The sequence below is a fragment of the Alternaria dauci genome, chromosome 9 (genome assembly GCF_042100115.1).
Source record: "Alternaria dauci strain A2016 chromosome 9, whole genome shotgun sequence".
Classification (NCBI taxonomy): Eukaryota; Fungi; Ascomycota; class Dothideomycetes; order Pleosporales; family Pleosporaceae; genus Alternaria; species Alternaria dauci.
In genome coordinates, this window is record NC_091280.1 from 1,136,236 (window position 1) to 1,151,953 (window position 15,718).

The 15,718-nt window shown below is 53.1% G+C and overlaps 5 protein-coding genes across 5 annotated transcripts; 3 read left to right on the forward strand and 2 right to left on the reverse strand.

The window, feature by feature from the left end:
* Positions 1–896: 896 nt before the first annotated feature.
* ACET3X_009065 (uncharacterized protein) lies at positions 897–2,011 on the forward strand (the record flags this gene model as incomplete). The annotated part of the gene is made up of 3 exons (XM_069455218.1): positions 897–944; positions 1,002–1,567; positions 1,630–2,011. 3 exons carry the CDS (start codon positions 897–899, stop codon positions 2,009–2,011), a joined length of 996 nt encoding a protein of 331 aa, XP_069303142.1.
* A 514-nt stretch (positions 2,012–2,525) lies between these two features.
* On the reverse strand, positions 2,526–3,271 carry ACET3X_009066 (uncharacterized protein; the record flags this gene model as incomplete). The annotated part of the gene is made up of 2 exons (XM_069455219.1): positions 2,526–2,960; positions 3,017–3,271. 2 exons carry the CDS (start codon positions 3,269–3,271, stop codon positions 2,526–2,528), a joined length of 690 nt encoding a protein of 229 aa, XP_069303143.1.
* Positions 3,272–3,510: 239 nt separating this feature from the next.
* On the forward strand, positions 3,511–5,433 carry ACET3X_009067 (uncharacterized protein; the record flags this gene model as incomplete). Its single annotated transcript, XM_069455220.1, has 1 exon — positions 3,511–5,433. One exon carries the CDS (start codon positions 3,511–3,513, stop codon positions 5,431–5,433), a length of 1,923 nt encoding a protein of 640 aa, XP_069303144.1.
* Positions 5,434–9,154: 3,721 nt separating this feature from the next.
* Positions 9,155–10,334, forward strand: ACET3X_009068 (uncharacterized protein; the record flags this gene model as incomplete). The annotated part of the gene is made up of 3 exons (XM_069455221.1): positions 9,155–9,163; positions 9,211–9,321; positions 9,375–10,334. The coding sequence occupies 3 exons, from the start codon at positions 9,155–9,157 to the stop codon at positions 10,332–10,334; spliced, it is 1,080 nt and encodes a 359-aa protein (XP_069303145.1).
* An 18-nt stretch (positions 10,335–10,352) lies between these two features.
* On the reverse strand, positions 10,353–10,761 carry ACET3X_009069 (uncharacterized protein; the record flags this gene model as incomplete). The annotated part of the gene is made up of 2 exons (XM_069455222.1): positions 10,353–10,587; positions 10,640–10,761. The coding sequence occupies 2 exons, from the start codon at positions 10,759–10,761 to the stop codon at positions 10,353–10,355; spliced, it is 357 nt and encodes a 118-aa protein (XP_069303146.1).
* Positions 10,762–15,718: the final 4,957 nt, after the last annotated feature.

Below are 15,718 nucleotides of genomic sequence, written 5' to 3' on the forward strand. Positions count from 1 at the left end.
GTCCGGCTTATCCATGTTGGGACCACACGGCATGCACACAATCCCATCAGGGCCGTTGTCTTGTCCGACTGGGCATGTAATAGGTCATCACTTGGCGGCAGACTCGTCAATCCTCCATCTGCCATATGCTGTGCATGCATGCGACGATACGACGAGGACAACTGTCAAGATGGTCAGCTCACATTGCAGCACAGCCATAGGCGCTTTGCACCCCGAGACCTTTGTCAGCCGATGGTATCCTCACGTCTTGGTCTTGTTGTCATGCCGCAAGTAGTCTTGAAGTACATTACCCTACAAGAGTGTCTCATGTGCTCAACAGCAAGGCTGATCAAAGGCCATGCCTTGTCTCGTGACTGTCTCAAGCTCCGCGCGTGCCGGGCCCACCCGTGGGGCCTGAGAGCATGCATGTACTTGCTTTCTACGTCTTTTGCTTTGCACAAACATCCAACACGTCCGAGGCCATGGTCGGTTGGCAACTCGGCTTCTGCAAAGTCATGACATATGCCCCTAGTAGGTTTCCGAGTGGATGCCCGCAAACAAGTCGCCAGAACATTGTCGCGTCGCAAAGTTTTGGTTTAGAAGGAAGTGAGTCTGTGGGCAATCGCGGATCCGGTGCAATTTCGCCGACTGTTGACATGCATGGCGGTGCCCAGAGACATGACAGTAGAGTGGCTCTGAAGGTGTGGCGCAAATGTGGCGCATGCATCCAGGCGCTAGGCGACGTTCGGCTCCAGACTCACCCCAAAGAATCTCCATCACGACGACAGCCCTAGGCAGCACACGCCATACACGTCAACACGTCTTTCTCCGCGTCACAATCTCGTCGCCTTGCCACCTCGGCTCCGCCTCCCCACGCCGCAATCACCCAGCCCTCACCTCCCTGAGACGACGACGCGATGGACTACGACCCAGATGGCGGCGCGATAAACGTCCGCTTCCTCGAGGTACGCCGTCTGCTCTGGCTACCTCGCAACACGTCGAACTAACACAGCCATGCGTAGGCAAACAGCCAGCGCGCCAACTTCATCGTCCAGAACTTCAATCTCGAAACCGCAAACTCACTGCGCCGTGTGATGCTCGCCGAGATTCCCACCCTTGCCATCGACGTCGTAGAAGTCTTCGACAACACATCCGTTCTTGCTGACGAGTTCGTCTGCCACCGTCTCGGCCTCGTGCCCTTGTGCTCAAAAGGCGTCGAAGACCTGCTATACTCGCGCGACTGCGACTGCGAAGGCTACTGCGACAACTGCGCCGTTGTTCTCACCCTGAACGCGAAATGCACCGGCAGCGAGATTATGAAAGTGTACGCGCGCGATCTGGTCATAGAGTCTCGGACACCGAATGAGGATGTGGGCAAGCCCGTCATCACCGACTCAGAAGAGACGGGTAGTTGCATTGTCAAACTGAGGAGAGGTCAAGCGATCAGCATGAAGTGCATCGCCAAGAAGGGCATTGCAAAAGAGCACGCAAAGTGGGCACCTAGTGCGGCCATCGGTTTCGAGTACGATCCGGCGAACAAGCTGCATCATTTGGACTACTGGCACGAGGAGGATGCGGATAAGGAGTGGTATGTCTAATCCTTTGTTGCGTACTCAATCTCGAGCCCCAGAACATTCTGACAGTGACCAGGCCCAAGGACGAAGCTCGGATAAACCTTGACGGCGGCCCCCCTAACCCAGACGAACCATTCAACTACGACGCTGTCCCGACCCGCTTCTTCTACGATGTCGAAACCGTCGGTGGTCTTGAACCTGATCAAATCGTCACGCAAGGAATCTCCATCCTACAACGAAAACTTGCCGGTATCATCAAAGAACTATCCGGCGGCGTTGGAGGACCCGAGGACTTTGGCGGTGCGCAGAGCCCAACATTGAATGGTGCTGGGTATGGTGACGCTGGTGGATTTACCCCAGTCGGAGCACCGGGATACGGCGGCGCGAGTTCTTGGGGTGGCGCGGCACAAGGAGGAGCCACGCCGTACGGTGCTACGCCATACGGACAGAACTGGTAGACACGCGCGGGCGTGTCTGGGTGTACAACATTGCATGGGCTGGCGTTCTAAAAGGGTGGGCGTCAACAGACTACAAAACTGCCATGGAACGTGATATCGTATCCTTCGCATTAGCATTGAGCACAGGAGAGGAGATGCAGATTGCTACCAAGAATGTGATGAAGCAAATACACTGATACTGCTTTGCTGCTCTTGAGTTTGCTCTTTCGCTCGTAATCTGTCATATCTAATATTACAATACACGCAAAGCCATTTCATCGTTGTGCTTGCTCAACTTTTCCAAAATGCGTCTGAGAGGGGAATATTTGTACAATGTCCGATTGAAAAACCAAAGTGCAACGTGTGGGTAGCAGGGAAACGCCATACCTCCAGTGTACCGCCGCGTCAACCAGACAATAGAGCCGAACCGATGTAGTCATACACATGCGAATGAGATGGTAGCGGCCGTGACATGAGTCATAAACAACACTGTCCGCGTATATCGAACGTCACTCAGCCTCGTTTAATCATGTATCTAGGCGTTCTTGACGACGCCAACCTTGGCCGGTCGCAGTGTCCGTCCGTTGAGCTTGAAACCCTTCTGTTGTGTGTGGAAGCAAGTGCCGTCCTCCTTGTCTGGCTGCGGCGCTTGGAAAACGGCCTCGTGGATGTTGGGGTCGAATTTCTCTCCGGCTTCGCTGGGGTCGAATCGCTCCAAGCCGTGCTTCTTGAGCGTGTTGATGAGGATGGTGTCGGTCATCTTGATACCGTCGTGGAGAGCAATGAGATCGGTGTTGTCGCCCTTCAGCTTCTCTGCCGGGACAGTGCCCAGGGCGCGGTCCAGGTTGTCGACAGATTCTACAAGGTCGCGGGCGAAGCGCTGGATGGCGAAGTCTTTGGCAGCCTTGATCTCACGTGCTGTGCGTTCTTGGAGGTTGCGGAAGTCGGCGACTGAGCGGAGGTATTTGTCCTGCAGCCGGTTGTTATTCTCTTGTTCTTGTGCACCTAACCAGCTCGTATGCATACCTTAAGGTCGACAATTTCCTTGTCCTTCTTCTCCAGCTGCTCCTTCAATTCTGTTGCCTCGTTGCTCTCTGCGGGCGCATCCTCCTTCTTCTCGGCGGCCTCTCCCTCTTTTGCGGGCGCAGCATCCGAATACCATCGAATGGCAGGTGTGGCTACTGCTCTTGTGATGGGTGCTTGCTGACGTAGTGGCGCAAAAACCCGTATTTGGCGGGCAGTCTGCTGTCTTGAGGCGCGGAAGATAGTCCTTTGCAACATTGTGTTCTGTGTAATGTGAGGAGACGGGAGATGCGAGGTATGTACAAAGGTAAGAGTGCAGTTCAGATGTGTGATGCGATGATGTCGAGCGTGTTCGAGAAAAATTCGGAGCAGCTGCCTGTGCTCCCAAACAGGGTCCAGTCTTTCCGTCCCGAGGTCGGATCCTTTCCGAACATTGCCCCATCTCTGGGTTACACGTCTTTGGCACACTTCTCGACCAGTCCATGTCATGATGCGTAATGCGTCCTTCGCCAGTCTTCTCGCTCCGCATACGCTCCTTCGTCTCTCGACATGACGTCGTCCCGCCAGACGCAACGGTCCAAAAGCCCATTGAGGCTGCCTACTACCGTGGAGGCACATCGCGAGCCGTGATTATACAACCACAAGCTCTGCCCAAGCACCGCGCGAAATGGCCGAACATCTTCCGCCAGATAATGGGCAGCGGCGATCCTTATGGCCGCCAACTTGATGGCATGGGCGCAGGGATTTCGAGTCTCAGCAAAATATGCCTTGTAGAACCTTACGGAAGGAGGATTGCCTTGCCTGAAAGAGGCACCCGCTTCCGTACTGGGTTTGGTGGCATTGATGCAGCTCGTGAGAGTGCGCAGGCTGCACAGGCTCAGGAAGAGGCAGAAGTGGCTGGGGAAGAGCAGAAGTTGGACATTGACTACACCTTTGTTGGCTTGGGTATTGAGAATGACGAAGTCGACGTCGCAGGCAACTGTGGAAACATGATCAGTGCGATTGGTCCCTATGCTTACAACGCTGGTCTTCTCCCGGCCAGAATATATGCCCAAGGTGATGGAGAAGTCACTGTCAGGATACGGAACACGAATACCGGGAAGCTGATTGACTCTACCTTCGACGTCATTGGAGCCGAGGCTGCCGTGGCGGGTGAGTACAAAATTGACGGTGTGGCCGGATCCGGCTCTAAGATCAAGTTGGATTTCAAGTACCCATACGGCAGCAAGACCGGAAAAGTGCTACCAACTGGCAGGAGGATAGACAACGTTGGAGGCTACAGAGTGTCTTGCGTGGACGGTGCAAATCCGTGTATTTTCATCCGAGCAGACGACGTCGGTGTAGATGGCACTATACTACCCAATGACTTTAATAAACTCCCGGAAAAGCTTGCATTGCTCGAGAGCATACGCAAGGCCGCTGCCGTTGCCATGGGTATTTCGCCTACCGAAGACGAAGTTCCTCGTACCATACCCAAGATTGGTCTCGTATCGCAATCATCTTCGCATCCTGTGTTGTCAGGTCAAACACTCAAGTCATCGCAGATGGATATAGTCATCCGATTTCTCTCTGATACACAACCTCATCGAGCAATTCCGTTGACTGCTGCGTTGACGTCAGCGGTCGCTGCACGTATTCCCGGGACCATCGTTGAGCAGATGCTGGCCCCCGAACCTCTGATGGAGAGCGCCATCACGATAGGTCACGCAAGTGGTCGACTGCAGGTCAACGCCACTATGGACACGAAGAATAAACTCTACCCTGTCAGTGGCACAGTATTCAGGACTGCGAAGAGACTATTCGAAGGAGAAACATTCTGGTCGGACAAGAGTGATAAGAGGGAAGAGGCTACTGAAACCGATAGCCCGTACAGGAGCAATGGTAAACATTCCCTTGGCCTAGCTTTCGTGCTAGAGAGCCGCGGTGGAAGTTCAGCGCGTCTTTTCGAAGAAGACTCGCAGTCGGCCCTACAACAACAAAAACCAAACGAACCTGACATCGATCAAGGCGCCGCTCAAGAACAAACTCTGGAACAGATTGAGCAGAATGAACAATCCGAGCCAGAAGTAAAGGCTCCTATCCTAAGTCATAGACCACTTCCAGATCCGCACAGAAAAAGGCCCGACCTTAGACGACCGACGAATAAAGAAGATGCACTCACATTAGCTCTTCAAGGCCTTCATTCAGAACTCTCTACCCTGCTTTCCCACACCGACCTCACGAAAACCGCACAACACTCAACAGTCCTTCTCACTGCGGTTCTGAAAGCACACCGCTCTATTCAGATCAATGCTATCGCGCATAAGCGTTTAGCCAAGAAAACTGCAGGCAAAGAAACGAAGATGGACAGAAAGAAGGCACGGATGAAGAATCTCGCGCAGATACGGTTAGCGAGGAACGCTGCTGCGAAGACAAAGTAGATGGAGAAAGACGGTCCATAGTTTGAGGTGAACGGTAGAGAAGCGCACCGAAGTAATGACCAGAGGCAAAACGAGTCGCCCAGGCTGAGTAGGTGACCCAGATCAACTCGTCAGCGTAGAGATGATCACGAAAAAATGGTAGCGATAGGGTAAACGAAAAAAGAAAAGGAGTCGAGGACAAAAATGAGGACAGTGGCGAGGACGTAAGATAAATCCGCAAATCTAAGAATGTAGCCAAGGCTAGGAGAGGAGCATGTTCAAAGACTTGGAGTAAGCGAAAGAGGAAGTGAGAAGATGAAGGCTTTAGAAGACGGAGAGGATACCATGACATCACTGGCACCATCCTCCCCCATGAGCGAAAACTGCTCGGTAACGACACATCAAACACAAAGCCAGTTATGATTCAGAATCAAGATCTTGCGATACCTGGACCGAGAAACTATGTTGCTCATACTATGCTATATCCCCGCTCGTTCTTCAAAGACTGACTTATCTCTATCTGATTACCGTTCCTTGCCGCTCAAGATTACCAGCATAGGGACCCTCAAGGATGTCACTTCCTCCCAACAAGCCCGTAGCCCCACTGCCCAGCAAACCCCCAGAGCCTACACTTCCCCGTCTGTCACTCCAGATTTCATGGAATCGAATCGCCATATCGCTAGCTGCAACGACGATGCAACCTTCCTCGACACCTCTTCTCGACCAGACTCCATCTTCACCCCTGGCCCTTGCACCATCACGGTCTCGATCCATGTGCGAACCATTCGTTGGACCACCCGGGTAAGCGACTGCACACAGGGCCCGATTCTCATCGTACCACGGCACGGCAACGACTTGTTCGCAACCAGGCCAAGTGAAGACAGCGACACGGTATGGGTGCTCGGGTTGCGCAAATCCGAACGTTGCTGCTATTTCACGGCGAGTCTGGGACCAGATAAGACTTGTGACTTGAGCTGCACAGTCGATAGTAGCAAGACAAGTGCCTGAGCGTGTGTGGTAAAAGTGGATGCAGCGATCGTTTGAGCCGCCGCCGATGGCCATGAGTCCGCGTTGCCAGGGGCAGAATGCCATAGCTTTGACAGCTGCATTGAGCGTCCATGTATGTTTTGCTGCTGATTGCGCAAGGTGTAGGACGGGATTGTTGTTGCGATTGGTTACAGTGTAGATAGACTCACCACGCGGACCTTCACGCACATCCAATATGGCTGCTGTGTTCTCACTAGCAGGGCTCGGTCGAAGCAGCTTCTTCGTCTCGAACAGATTACAATTGTTGTCGTTTCCTCCACTGGCAAAGAGCTCGCCGTCCGACGACCATGCTAGACCGCAGATTTGTTGGCAGTGGATAGATAATCGAGCGAGCAAGGTCATGGCGCCGTTCCAGCCGAAGAGTGCACTGTGTGTCTCCGAAGGCCACTCAACGCTATAGAAGTAGATGTGACTAACCTCATCTCCGATGAGTAGTTCTTCGGTTGGTACGTTCATTGCTCTATCTCGAAGTGAAGGTCGCTGCACGACAGTCGGTCTCCAAGACACGCATGATACAGGTTTAGGTTGCGTAGCATCGAAACGAGGTTCCGAGTCAAGAGGGCTCCAGAGTAAGATGCGACCATCAGCTCGTCCAACCGCAAGAATTGCTTGTCCTCCTGCTGTGGAAGAGAAGTCCAACGACGTAACATGCTGAACATCTGACGGGCCATTTGGCGGGACAGCGTTAAGCGAATCTGGCGTACTCACACCGCTTCTTTCGGACCATAGATGTACAGAATCTCCTAGACCAACAGCTAGACACTTGGAAGTGTGGGAGTATGCGAGCAAGGTACAATAGTAGTCGTCTCGAAGATTAGGAGCGTCGAGAACTGTAGGCTAGATCAGTATCGGAGGACAGCGGTATATTGGAGACATATCTGAAAGGTAGAATGGGCACATGTCTCCGCTTTGGTGGCGCTTGATGAGCATCTTGAGCCTATGGTCAGCAACAGCATAATGCTGAAAAGTGCACGAGGAATGTAAACAAACTCGAATTGGCTCCGTCCCTTACCCACGCTCCGTCCCGCCAAACATGCTTAGCCTGTGATATAGGGCCACTATGTGGTGAGCGTGGGGAGGCTGGAGACGAAGAGTGCTGTAGTATTCGATCGGTTTGATCAATGTCAAGTGCTAGTGCGAGACGCCGTTCATACGCCTCAAGCTCGGCATCTGGATCTGCTCGGTTTAAGAAAGCAGATTTATACAGTGGCGCGTTCGTTCCACTACCGAGCATCCTACCCCTACCAGTGGAGACTGCAACTACTGTGTCGCTCACAGCAGAAGGCCCGCCAACGTTCCAGATAGCACCAGCGCTGATCTGGCGAGCACCCAGGGTTAGAGGATTACGCCTAAAGTTAACGTTCCTTCTACTTGCATTGGCACGCCCTGAAACCACAGAGTGTGCCTCTCTAAGCCCGCGTAGTTCCTCATTCATGCGACCACTTCTGCGCAGTCGGCGACTAAAAGCATCTGCATCTGTACGAGTACCGCGGTTCATGTTGTGTTCCTTGTTCCTTCGCTCTGCAGGGCTGTTAAGTTCGAAGCTCTCTCGAGTAACCGCAGGTGGCCGGCGGCCGGCGATGAAGCGATCTGGCGTACTGGCCTGGTTTGGGCGAGGTGATGCTAAAAGTCCGCCCCGTGCCACCCATTGACTGGGTCTTAAGGGAGAGCTAGCGTAGCGTAGAGGGAGTCGACGAAGCTTAGCTGACCGAAAGATTTCCTCAGAAGAGGTATCAGTGTAGCGCAGAGGTGTCAAGTTCGAGCTTTCTAATGTAGTGACAGTGTCGGTAAGGTTCGGCGAAGGGGATGGTGCGCGGCTCAAGACGTCAACCAAGCTATCCGAAGAGCTGCGATTGCTGCGCCTTGGTTTGCTTGAAAAGGATCCGTCTTGAGTCGGACTGGAGTTGCAAGCTTTTCTTGGAGGAATGAGATCCTCGTCAACAAGAGGGTATGCGCCTGTAGTAGACGCCGAGGGAATGTTTGGGTGAGCGAGCGCATCAGAGCAATTGGAGAAGGAAGGATCGAAGTCATTGGGTCTGCGAGAATCTGGACAAGTCTCGTCATTTGGTTGTATTGGTACGACTTCATGCTTGATCGGACTAAGGTCCGGGGTAGACAGCGCCTGAAGACGGGAAAGAAACTTTGACTTCCTAGGAGAAGACGGCGAAATCAGACAGGAAGCGGTGATACCACTGTAGTTGTTATCGCTGAAGAAGAGACAGCTGCGACTTTTGCGAGGAGACTGGGGTGTCCTGGGTGACGCCTAGTCTTCGGTGCTGACAGTCTTGGCAGGTGACAGCGGCGGTGTAAGATAGCCAGACTGAGATGGAGATACTTCGTCATCAGTATCGCTCATGTTGGAGCAGCTTGCGTCAAGATGAGTGAACCGGAGACCTTAGCTGTGAGTTCCAGCGCATGTGACGTCGTCCGAAGGAAAAGGGCTAGGAGACGTGAAGCACTGCCTGCTGTCCCAGTCTTACCGCTGCGAGGTTAGTAATGCAATGGTGGGTCAAGGTCTTAGGATGTCTGGAGCACAATGAGAGGTGATAGATGCAGCGAGTGTTGACAACTTGACGGCAACCTTCCGCGCGGGATGACGGAGGGCAGCAGCTCCACGCGTGGAGTGGGGCAACATCCCGCCGAGGCTGCAGTCTGAGGAAACAACAGCCAAGCCCTGTCAACCGCGCAAGAACACATGGCAAGCGTATGTTGGCATGAGGACACGTCGACCATGTTTGCTAACATGTATAGCACGGCATATCGCGCGGGTCAGGCCCGATAGTCCGGTCAGAAGAAGCGCGACAGAAGGAGCTTCAGCAAATTGCGGATTACAAAGACCTAGCCGATCTGGTGAATACGAAGGTATGGGACTCGAGGTTAGGTTGGCATGTTGCGTGCTGACAGTCGCTCTTCAGGTTGCAGAGAAGCAGTATACCATCGAGGTTTTGGGCCTTATCACGAAGCTCTTAAACGAGAACCCCGAGTATTACACGATATGGAACCACCGGAGACGCGTCTTGACAGCGCTCTTAACGTCAGACACGCTTGAGCAGTCACCAGCAGACCTTTTGCAAGGCGACCTGCACCTTACGTTTGCGCTGTTACGGAAATTCCCCAAATGCTATTGGATATGGAACCACCGAAACTGGCTTCTGCGCGAAGGGGAGGCGCTGATGGGCATGGAAGCATCACATAAGCTTTGGTCGGGAGAACTGCAACTCATCAACAAAATGCTGCACGCGGACAGCCGCAACTTTCATGCTTGGGGCTATAGACGATTCGTCGTGTCGCAGATTGAACGCCTGGCCACATCTGAAGACGTCCCCACGACTGGCACTACATCAAACCTCACAGAGTCCGAGTTCGAGTACACAACCAAAATGATCAAGACCAATCTCTCCAACTTCTCCGCCTGGCACAACCGCAGCCAGCTTATACCTAAGATGCTCCGCGAGCGCCAAGCAGATGCCCAGGCCCGCCGCGCATTCCTCGACTCAGAGCTGGCTTTGATATGCGAAGCTGTCAACACGGATCCCTTCGACCAGTCTATATGGTTCTACCACCAGTACCTCCTCTCGGTGTTGTCTCCGTCATGTCCAACGGCTTCGCTTGTTGTCGAGGATCTGACCAATGGCGAGCGACAAAAGTACTACGAGCACGAGATGAAGTATATCAGGGAGATATTGGAGGACGAGGAGGATTGCAAGTGGATATACGAGGCACTGCTCGGGCTTGCAGAGGCGTACTTGGCGGTAGACGCAGGAACCGGATCGTTTACAACAAAGGACATGAGGTCGTGGTTGGACGAGCTGAAGCGTTTGGATCCGCTACGACAGGGGCGGTGGAGCGATCTCGAGCGTCGACTTAATCTTTAAATGCCAAATACCATGCCATCAGGGCTTGCCCTTGGAGTTTTCAACGCTGCTAGTCGCAGGCGCACTATTCGTCTTGTTGTCCTTCTTCCATGCCCAGAGTCCGAGCATGTTCGACCACGAGTTATCAGCAGGCGCAGAAGCGACGGCGTCCTCCTTTTGGGCCTGCAGCTGCGCCGAGGGTGGGGAAGCTGTGCCACTCGAGGTTGCTGGTGTCGTAGTCGCGGTACCCGGCGAAGCGGCAGCGGCGAGTTCCCTGATATGAGTGTAAGTCAGAGCGAGAAGAGGCGCATGTAGAGCTGGCGTACCGTTTGTACTCTTCCTCCAATCGTGCTATTCGTTGTTTCTTGAACTCGCCATCGAACGTAGCCACTCCGATTGATACACCGACGATCGTCGCCAGCGCGACTGGAAGAATACGTCCCGCCATTCTGTTTGCTCGTTGTGTTGATTGCTGATTGGGGATCGTATGACGCAAGCACTCCCGCGGGCAAAAAGTTCAACCCTCTTCCGCCCCCCGGCACGCGCTAGGCGGAGCACGGGACGACGCGCCATGCACTCAACCACCACCCAAAACCTCACTCCGCCAGCCTCGAACCCCGGCACGACATGCAGGCACGTCCAAATGTCCAAATGGCGACAGAAAGGTTTTGTCCAGGACTCGGATGAGGAAGAAGACGAGTCTCAGCTTGAGAGCCAGGGTTCCAGGCAGAATGGTGGCCTGAGTGGACGCGTCGAGCGCGTCGAAGAAGTCCTCGACGCGTTCGGACGGCACGAAGAAGACGGCACGGAACAGGGACAGCGAACTGTGCACCAAGGCCCAGAGAACAGTCGTGCTGTTCAAGGAATCGAAGGCATACAAAAGCAAGAGACGGTCATTTCCACGCCCACCAAACGCAGCTCACCCAGACGTCCTACCCCATCTCCCTTCACACCCAGGTCAACGCATAGCCTTCGACGCGAGCTCACCGAGAGTCCCGATCCGCTACTAGGTTCGCACACGCCAAAGAAGCAACAGACTGTACCGCCTCCATCCCTACGCTTGGTATCGCCAATCCTCCAACCAAGCTCCGCTGTGTCCGTACCTCGACTGGACGACCATCATGCCGTTCCTGTTCCCGGCAACTCATTCGCCCCATTCAGCCCAACCAAGGCAGGAGATGTAGGAACGCCCAAGCACACTGCAAGCCTGTTTCATAAGCTCGGCATTGCGCCCTTGTCCGACGATTCTGATGATGACATCTCAGATCTCTCAGATCCGCCAACGGATATGGAGTCGCCTCCACTGGCATTTGCTGGGCCTCATCGTCGCACGGCAGTTCAGGTAGTCATACCAGCCTCGGTCGCTCTACAGGGGCAGATCGCCGACGACAAGGCAAGACGTGAATTTCGCCAACGGAAGCCTATCCAGGTGCATCCTTATGCGTTAGAGGGAGAGATGTACCGAAGAGAGGTACAGAGCAGAGGACTTCGACCGGTGCGAGGGGAGCGGTCACGATCACCCCAAAGCCATCGTAAGCAGCGGAATGGCGAAACCCAGGAGCAAGAGTTTGAACCGGATCAAAGCCCTGCGAGCAGCCCCCCAGATGCTGAAATATCCGTTTCTAGGCCTGTATTGCCACGACCGACAAAGGATCTTCTTCGTCGCCCTACCTCTGCTTCTGCCAGACGCGTTTCGTCTACACAACTCCGTCACCCTCATGCAGCCAAGCGCAGAAAGCTCAATATCTCGTCCACTCAGGCTACTGCAGCACCCAAAAGTATCTTCGAAGACCGTGACATGCGGCGTGATATCTGGTCGATCCCTCCGAACTCACCTCCGTACTCAAGCAGTCCGCCGTTAGACGGGAACACTTCGGCTCGCCGTTCAGGCACGCTACGTATAGTGACCCCAGCCCCTAACTTGCCTACACCTTCCACTTCATCAGTCATGCAAGAAGATCTTCAAATCCCGATAGGATCAGACTCTGAGCAGGCTCCGCGTAGTATGCAGAGGTCTGGAGGACAGCTCCGTCGACCGCTAAGGGTAGTGATAACGGACAGCTCATCTTCGGCCGCAGAGTCTGCCAGTGAAGCTGAGAATAGCGACAATGAGATCAGATACGTGAGCAGAAAGATCAAGGGGGTGTTGCCTGCTTCTTGGTTGCGACAAGATCGTCAGGCACAAGAGCGACGGCAGGCTGAACAGCGCGAGCGAGACCGGGCGCGTATGGATGCAGCTGCCTCCCCTGAGCCTACTGCACCTGTGCGTGGAGTGGCTCAAAAGATCATAAGACCATCCGGCCGATCACGACAAATCTCAGCTTCTAATACGCCATCAAGGATTCCCATCGTTATATCAGATGATTCAGATGATGAACCAAGACCTCCTGTAACCCACCATTTGCAAACGGTGCACGATTCCGTGGCTGGTGCTTCTGCACTAGCTGCGTTGTTTGAGGATCGTTATGCCAACGATAACCTGTCAGACATGGAGCACGACCATCTTCCCCTTCCAACACTTGGTGGAACCGGACCAAAGCGGAAAAGACAGACTAAGCTTACAGATGCGTTTGGAAAATCTAAGAAAGCTAGATCCTCGAACGGTGTGGGAAAGAGTGTAGCCAATGAACGACGAGTGTCTACGGGAAAGCCTGGGAAAAAGAAACCAATCAACCCAAGAAGATCACGCAAGAGTCCTTTGCCTGCCATGAGTGTCATAGACGTTGATCTCTCGCCATCTTGGCGAAGCGACAGAATACCGCAATTCCTCCGCATTGCTAGACGACAAGCGCTCCAAAGGCCAGATCTAGCCCGTCAAAAGCCACGAAACAAACAGATACGACTCCAGAATGCCGAAGATACAGAAGAGGCCAACATCGTTCTCCAACAATGGCGTCGAGGCACAATTAAACCAAAGACAAACGTCGCACCGCAGCAACAGAAGTCACGACATGCCTTGATCAGCAGGATCGATAATAACCAGCGTGTAGAAGAGCACTCAGTGAACGATGGAGGATCTTTGAAAGAGTTGGACATGCGATCCGAAACTGCGACGGACGTCTCTCGTTCACGCTCACGTAAATCTGTCCCTACAGGCCTTCGTATTTTCCAGCGCTCTGCAACTCAGAACCGGACTAAGACGTCCACACAAACAGGGAGGAAACGTGCTCAGACAAACAGGGATCCAGGACGGACTGTACGTCGGGCGCCTCTTCCAATCAGAGCCGCGCAACTCGAAGGCGATGAACAGGACTTTGGCCGAAGTCACAGGAAAATCGCATTCGAAAAGGGCCTGTTGCGTGTTGATCAGGAGTTCAGTAATCATCTTCCTAGCGAAGAGTCTTTGGTAAATCCACAGTTGGCTCGGTATCTCGCAGACGACAGCACGGAGCTGCCACCCCTACCTTCTGCAAACGATATAGGAGAAGACCAAACAGAAGAGACAAGACAACAGCAGCCTCCATCCAAGAGACGATTGAAGCGCAAGGTCCAAGCGCGAAGAATTGATGTCGACGCGCGAGAATTTCGTCAGCCGAGCGAACCGGCAGTTCAAGAGATACTGAAGATTGCTGATGTTCTTCAAGTACAGGACGTTGAGACTGACAAAGACTTGCCCATACTCCATGGCCTGGGTCCTTATGGTACTCGGTACCCCGTCACGTTCGACGTGTATTCGCTAGCCGCTGATACGTATTTTCATTCGTCTACTTTCATCGGGTCTGACGAATTTCGACGAGCCTTAGTTATTTGCAAGTCTGACAGTCGCAGCCTCGACGATCCTGCTGGTCATTGCACCATCACCCATGGTGCTCTCTCGATCAGATGTGGCCCATGGAACGATGAGACATTTTCAAAGTTGCAAGACCTTGTAAAAGCGGCATCAGAGCCTTTGGAGAACGAGGAAGCTGAACTTCATACCTCAACATCAGTCCATGAAGGTTTGACGCAGTTGGTTCGGTTGGTACGGTCACTGATCAACTGCGTAACCGATCGTCTCAGCTTCTTGGACCCGATCGATCGAAACGACTGTGTGGTTAAGTTGATGCGGCTTTATCAATCGCTCTTCGACAGCTTGTCGGTGGCTCAAAGAACTACGAGTGGTCAGGATCCTAGCGGCGCTCATGGTATCATACGTGCCATGGTCTACCTTCTCGTCGCGAGCTTTCAGCTTCATTGCATTGCTCAACACCCTACTGTTGATGAAAGCAATCGAGTCGAGCTCGTTGGTCTTCTCAAGAGCTTGTCCAAGACTATCATCACGCAGTTGGTGCAACATGGTATACCCGATTTAAGCAAATTTCTGGAGCAAAATAAGCGACAGTCCGTACGCGAGAAGGGAATACAAGAGAATGAAGCTGTTGTCGAGAGTATAGTCATATGCGCTCATGTATTGGACGAGATGGACATGACAGCATATCATTTCTGGGATTTAGTGAGTCAAGATCTTGGCCCCAAACTCGCCAACGCTACGTCTTTGCGTACCTTCGAAACTACCTGGGCTTCGATATTCACTTTCCTTCCCTACAACGAGATCGATGCATCCGGTATACCGCTCAAAAGCCGGAGAGAGACCTTCCGAACGGACAATTGGACATGTATCCGAGATATCCTACGTCGATTGTTTGAGCTGTATCCGAATACGTACAGAAAGCACAGCGCGTCACTTAACGACTATGTTCGTGCCAACCTCGCACGATGCCACCGGTTGATCACTCACTGGCACTGGCATCGTCCGGAGCTGATGCTCAATGCCGTATTGGATTTCTTCGGCAAAAATGGCCTCAAGAACCTGCAGCGGGAACCAGGAGACGGATCAGTACCCTTTCTGAACAATCTCGCAACATCACCATTGTTCACTGTCGAGCAAAACAACAACTCGTTCCACATCGCACTGATATGTCTTGCTTTGGGCCTCCGAGGTATGACGAATGCTTACCCAGAGAAGAAGATTCGCAGCTTTGTCTTTCGGTCTTTACCTAACCATGGGCGTGCTTATCCAAAAGACCAGCCTCTAGATGAAGAGAATCTGGTAGCACTTCGCAATCATCATGATCTACTTTCCACGCTCTATTGGGCTGCGCCGCCAACTTGTCGCCCGAAACTAGATCACATTCGCGATCTTGTCAATCATGAAAGCTCTCACCGCGAGGCTTGCAGAATCAGTGTTCGAGCCTGGGCCAACCTCGCCACATTCCAACTATCGACCGAGGAGCCGTATACTTCTGCCCGACCATTCGCATTATGGTACAAAGAAATCATGCACCAAACACTCAGACAGTATAAGTTGGCCAAAACCGAGGCAGATGACTACTTGAAGTCTGGCGTTCTGGATGGTACTACCGATATCTCTGCAGCCATGGTCCGACAAACAATGGAAAGGAACCAAGAGCAGGTAATTGCGACAT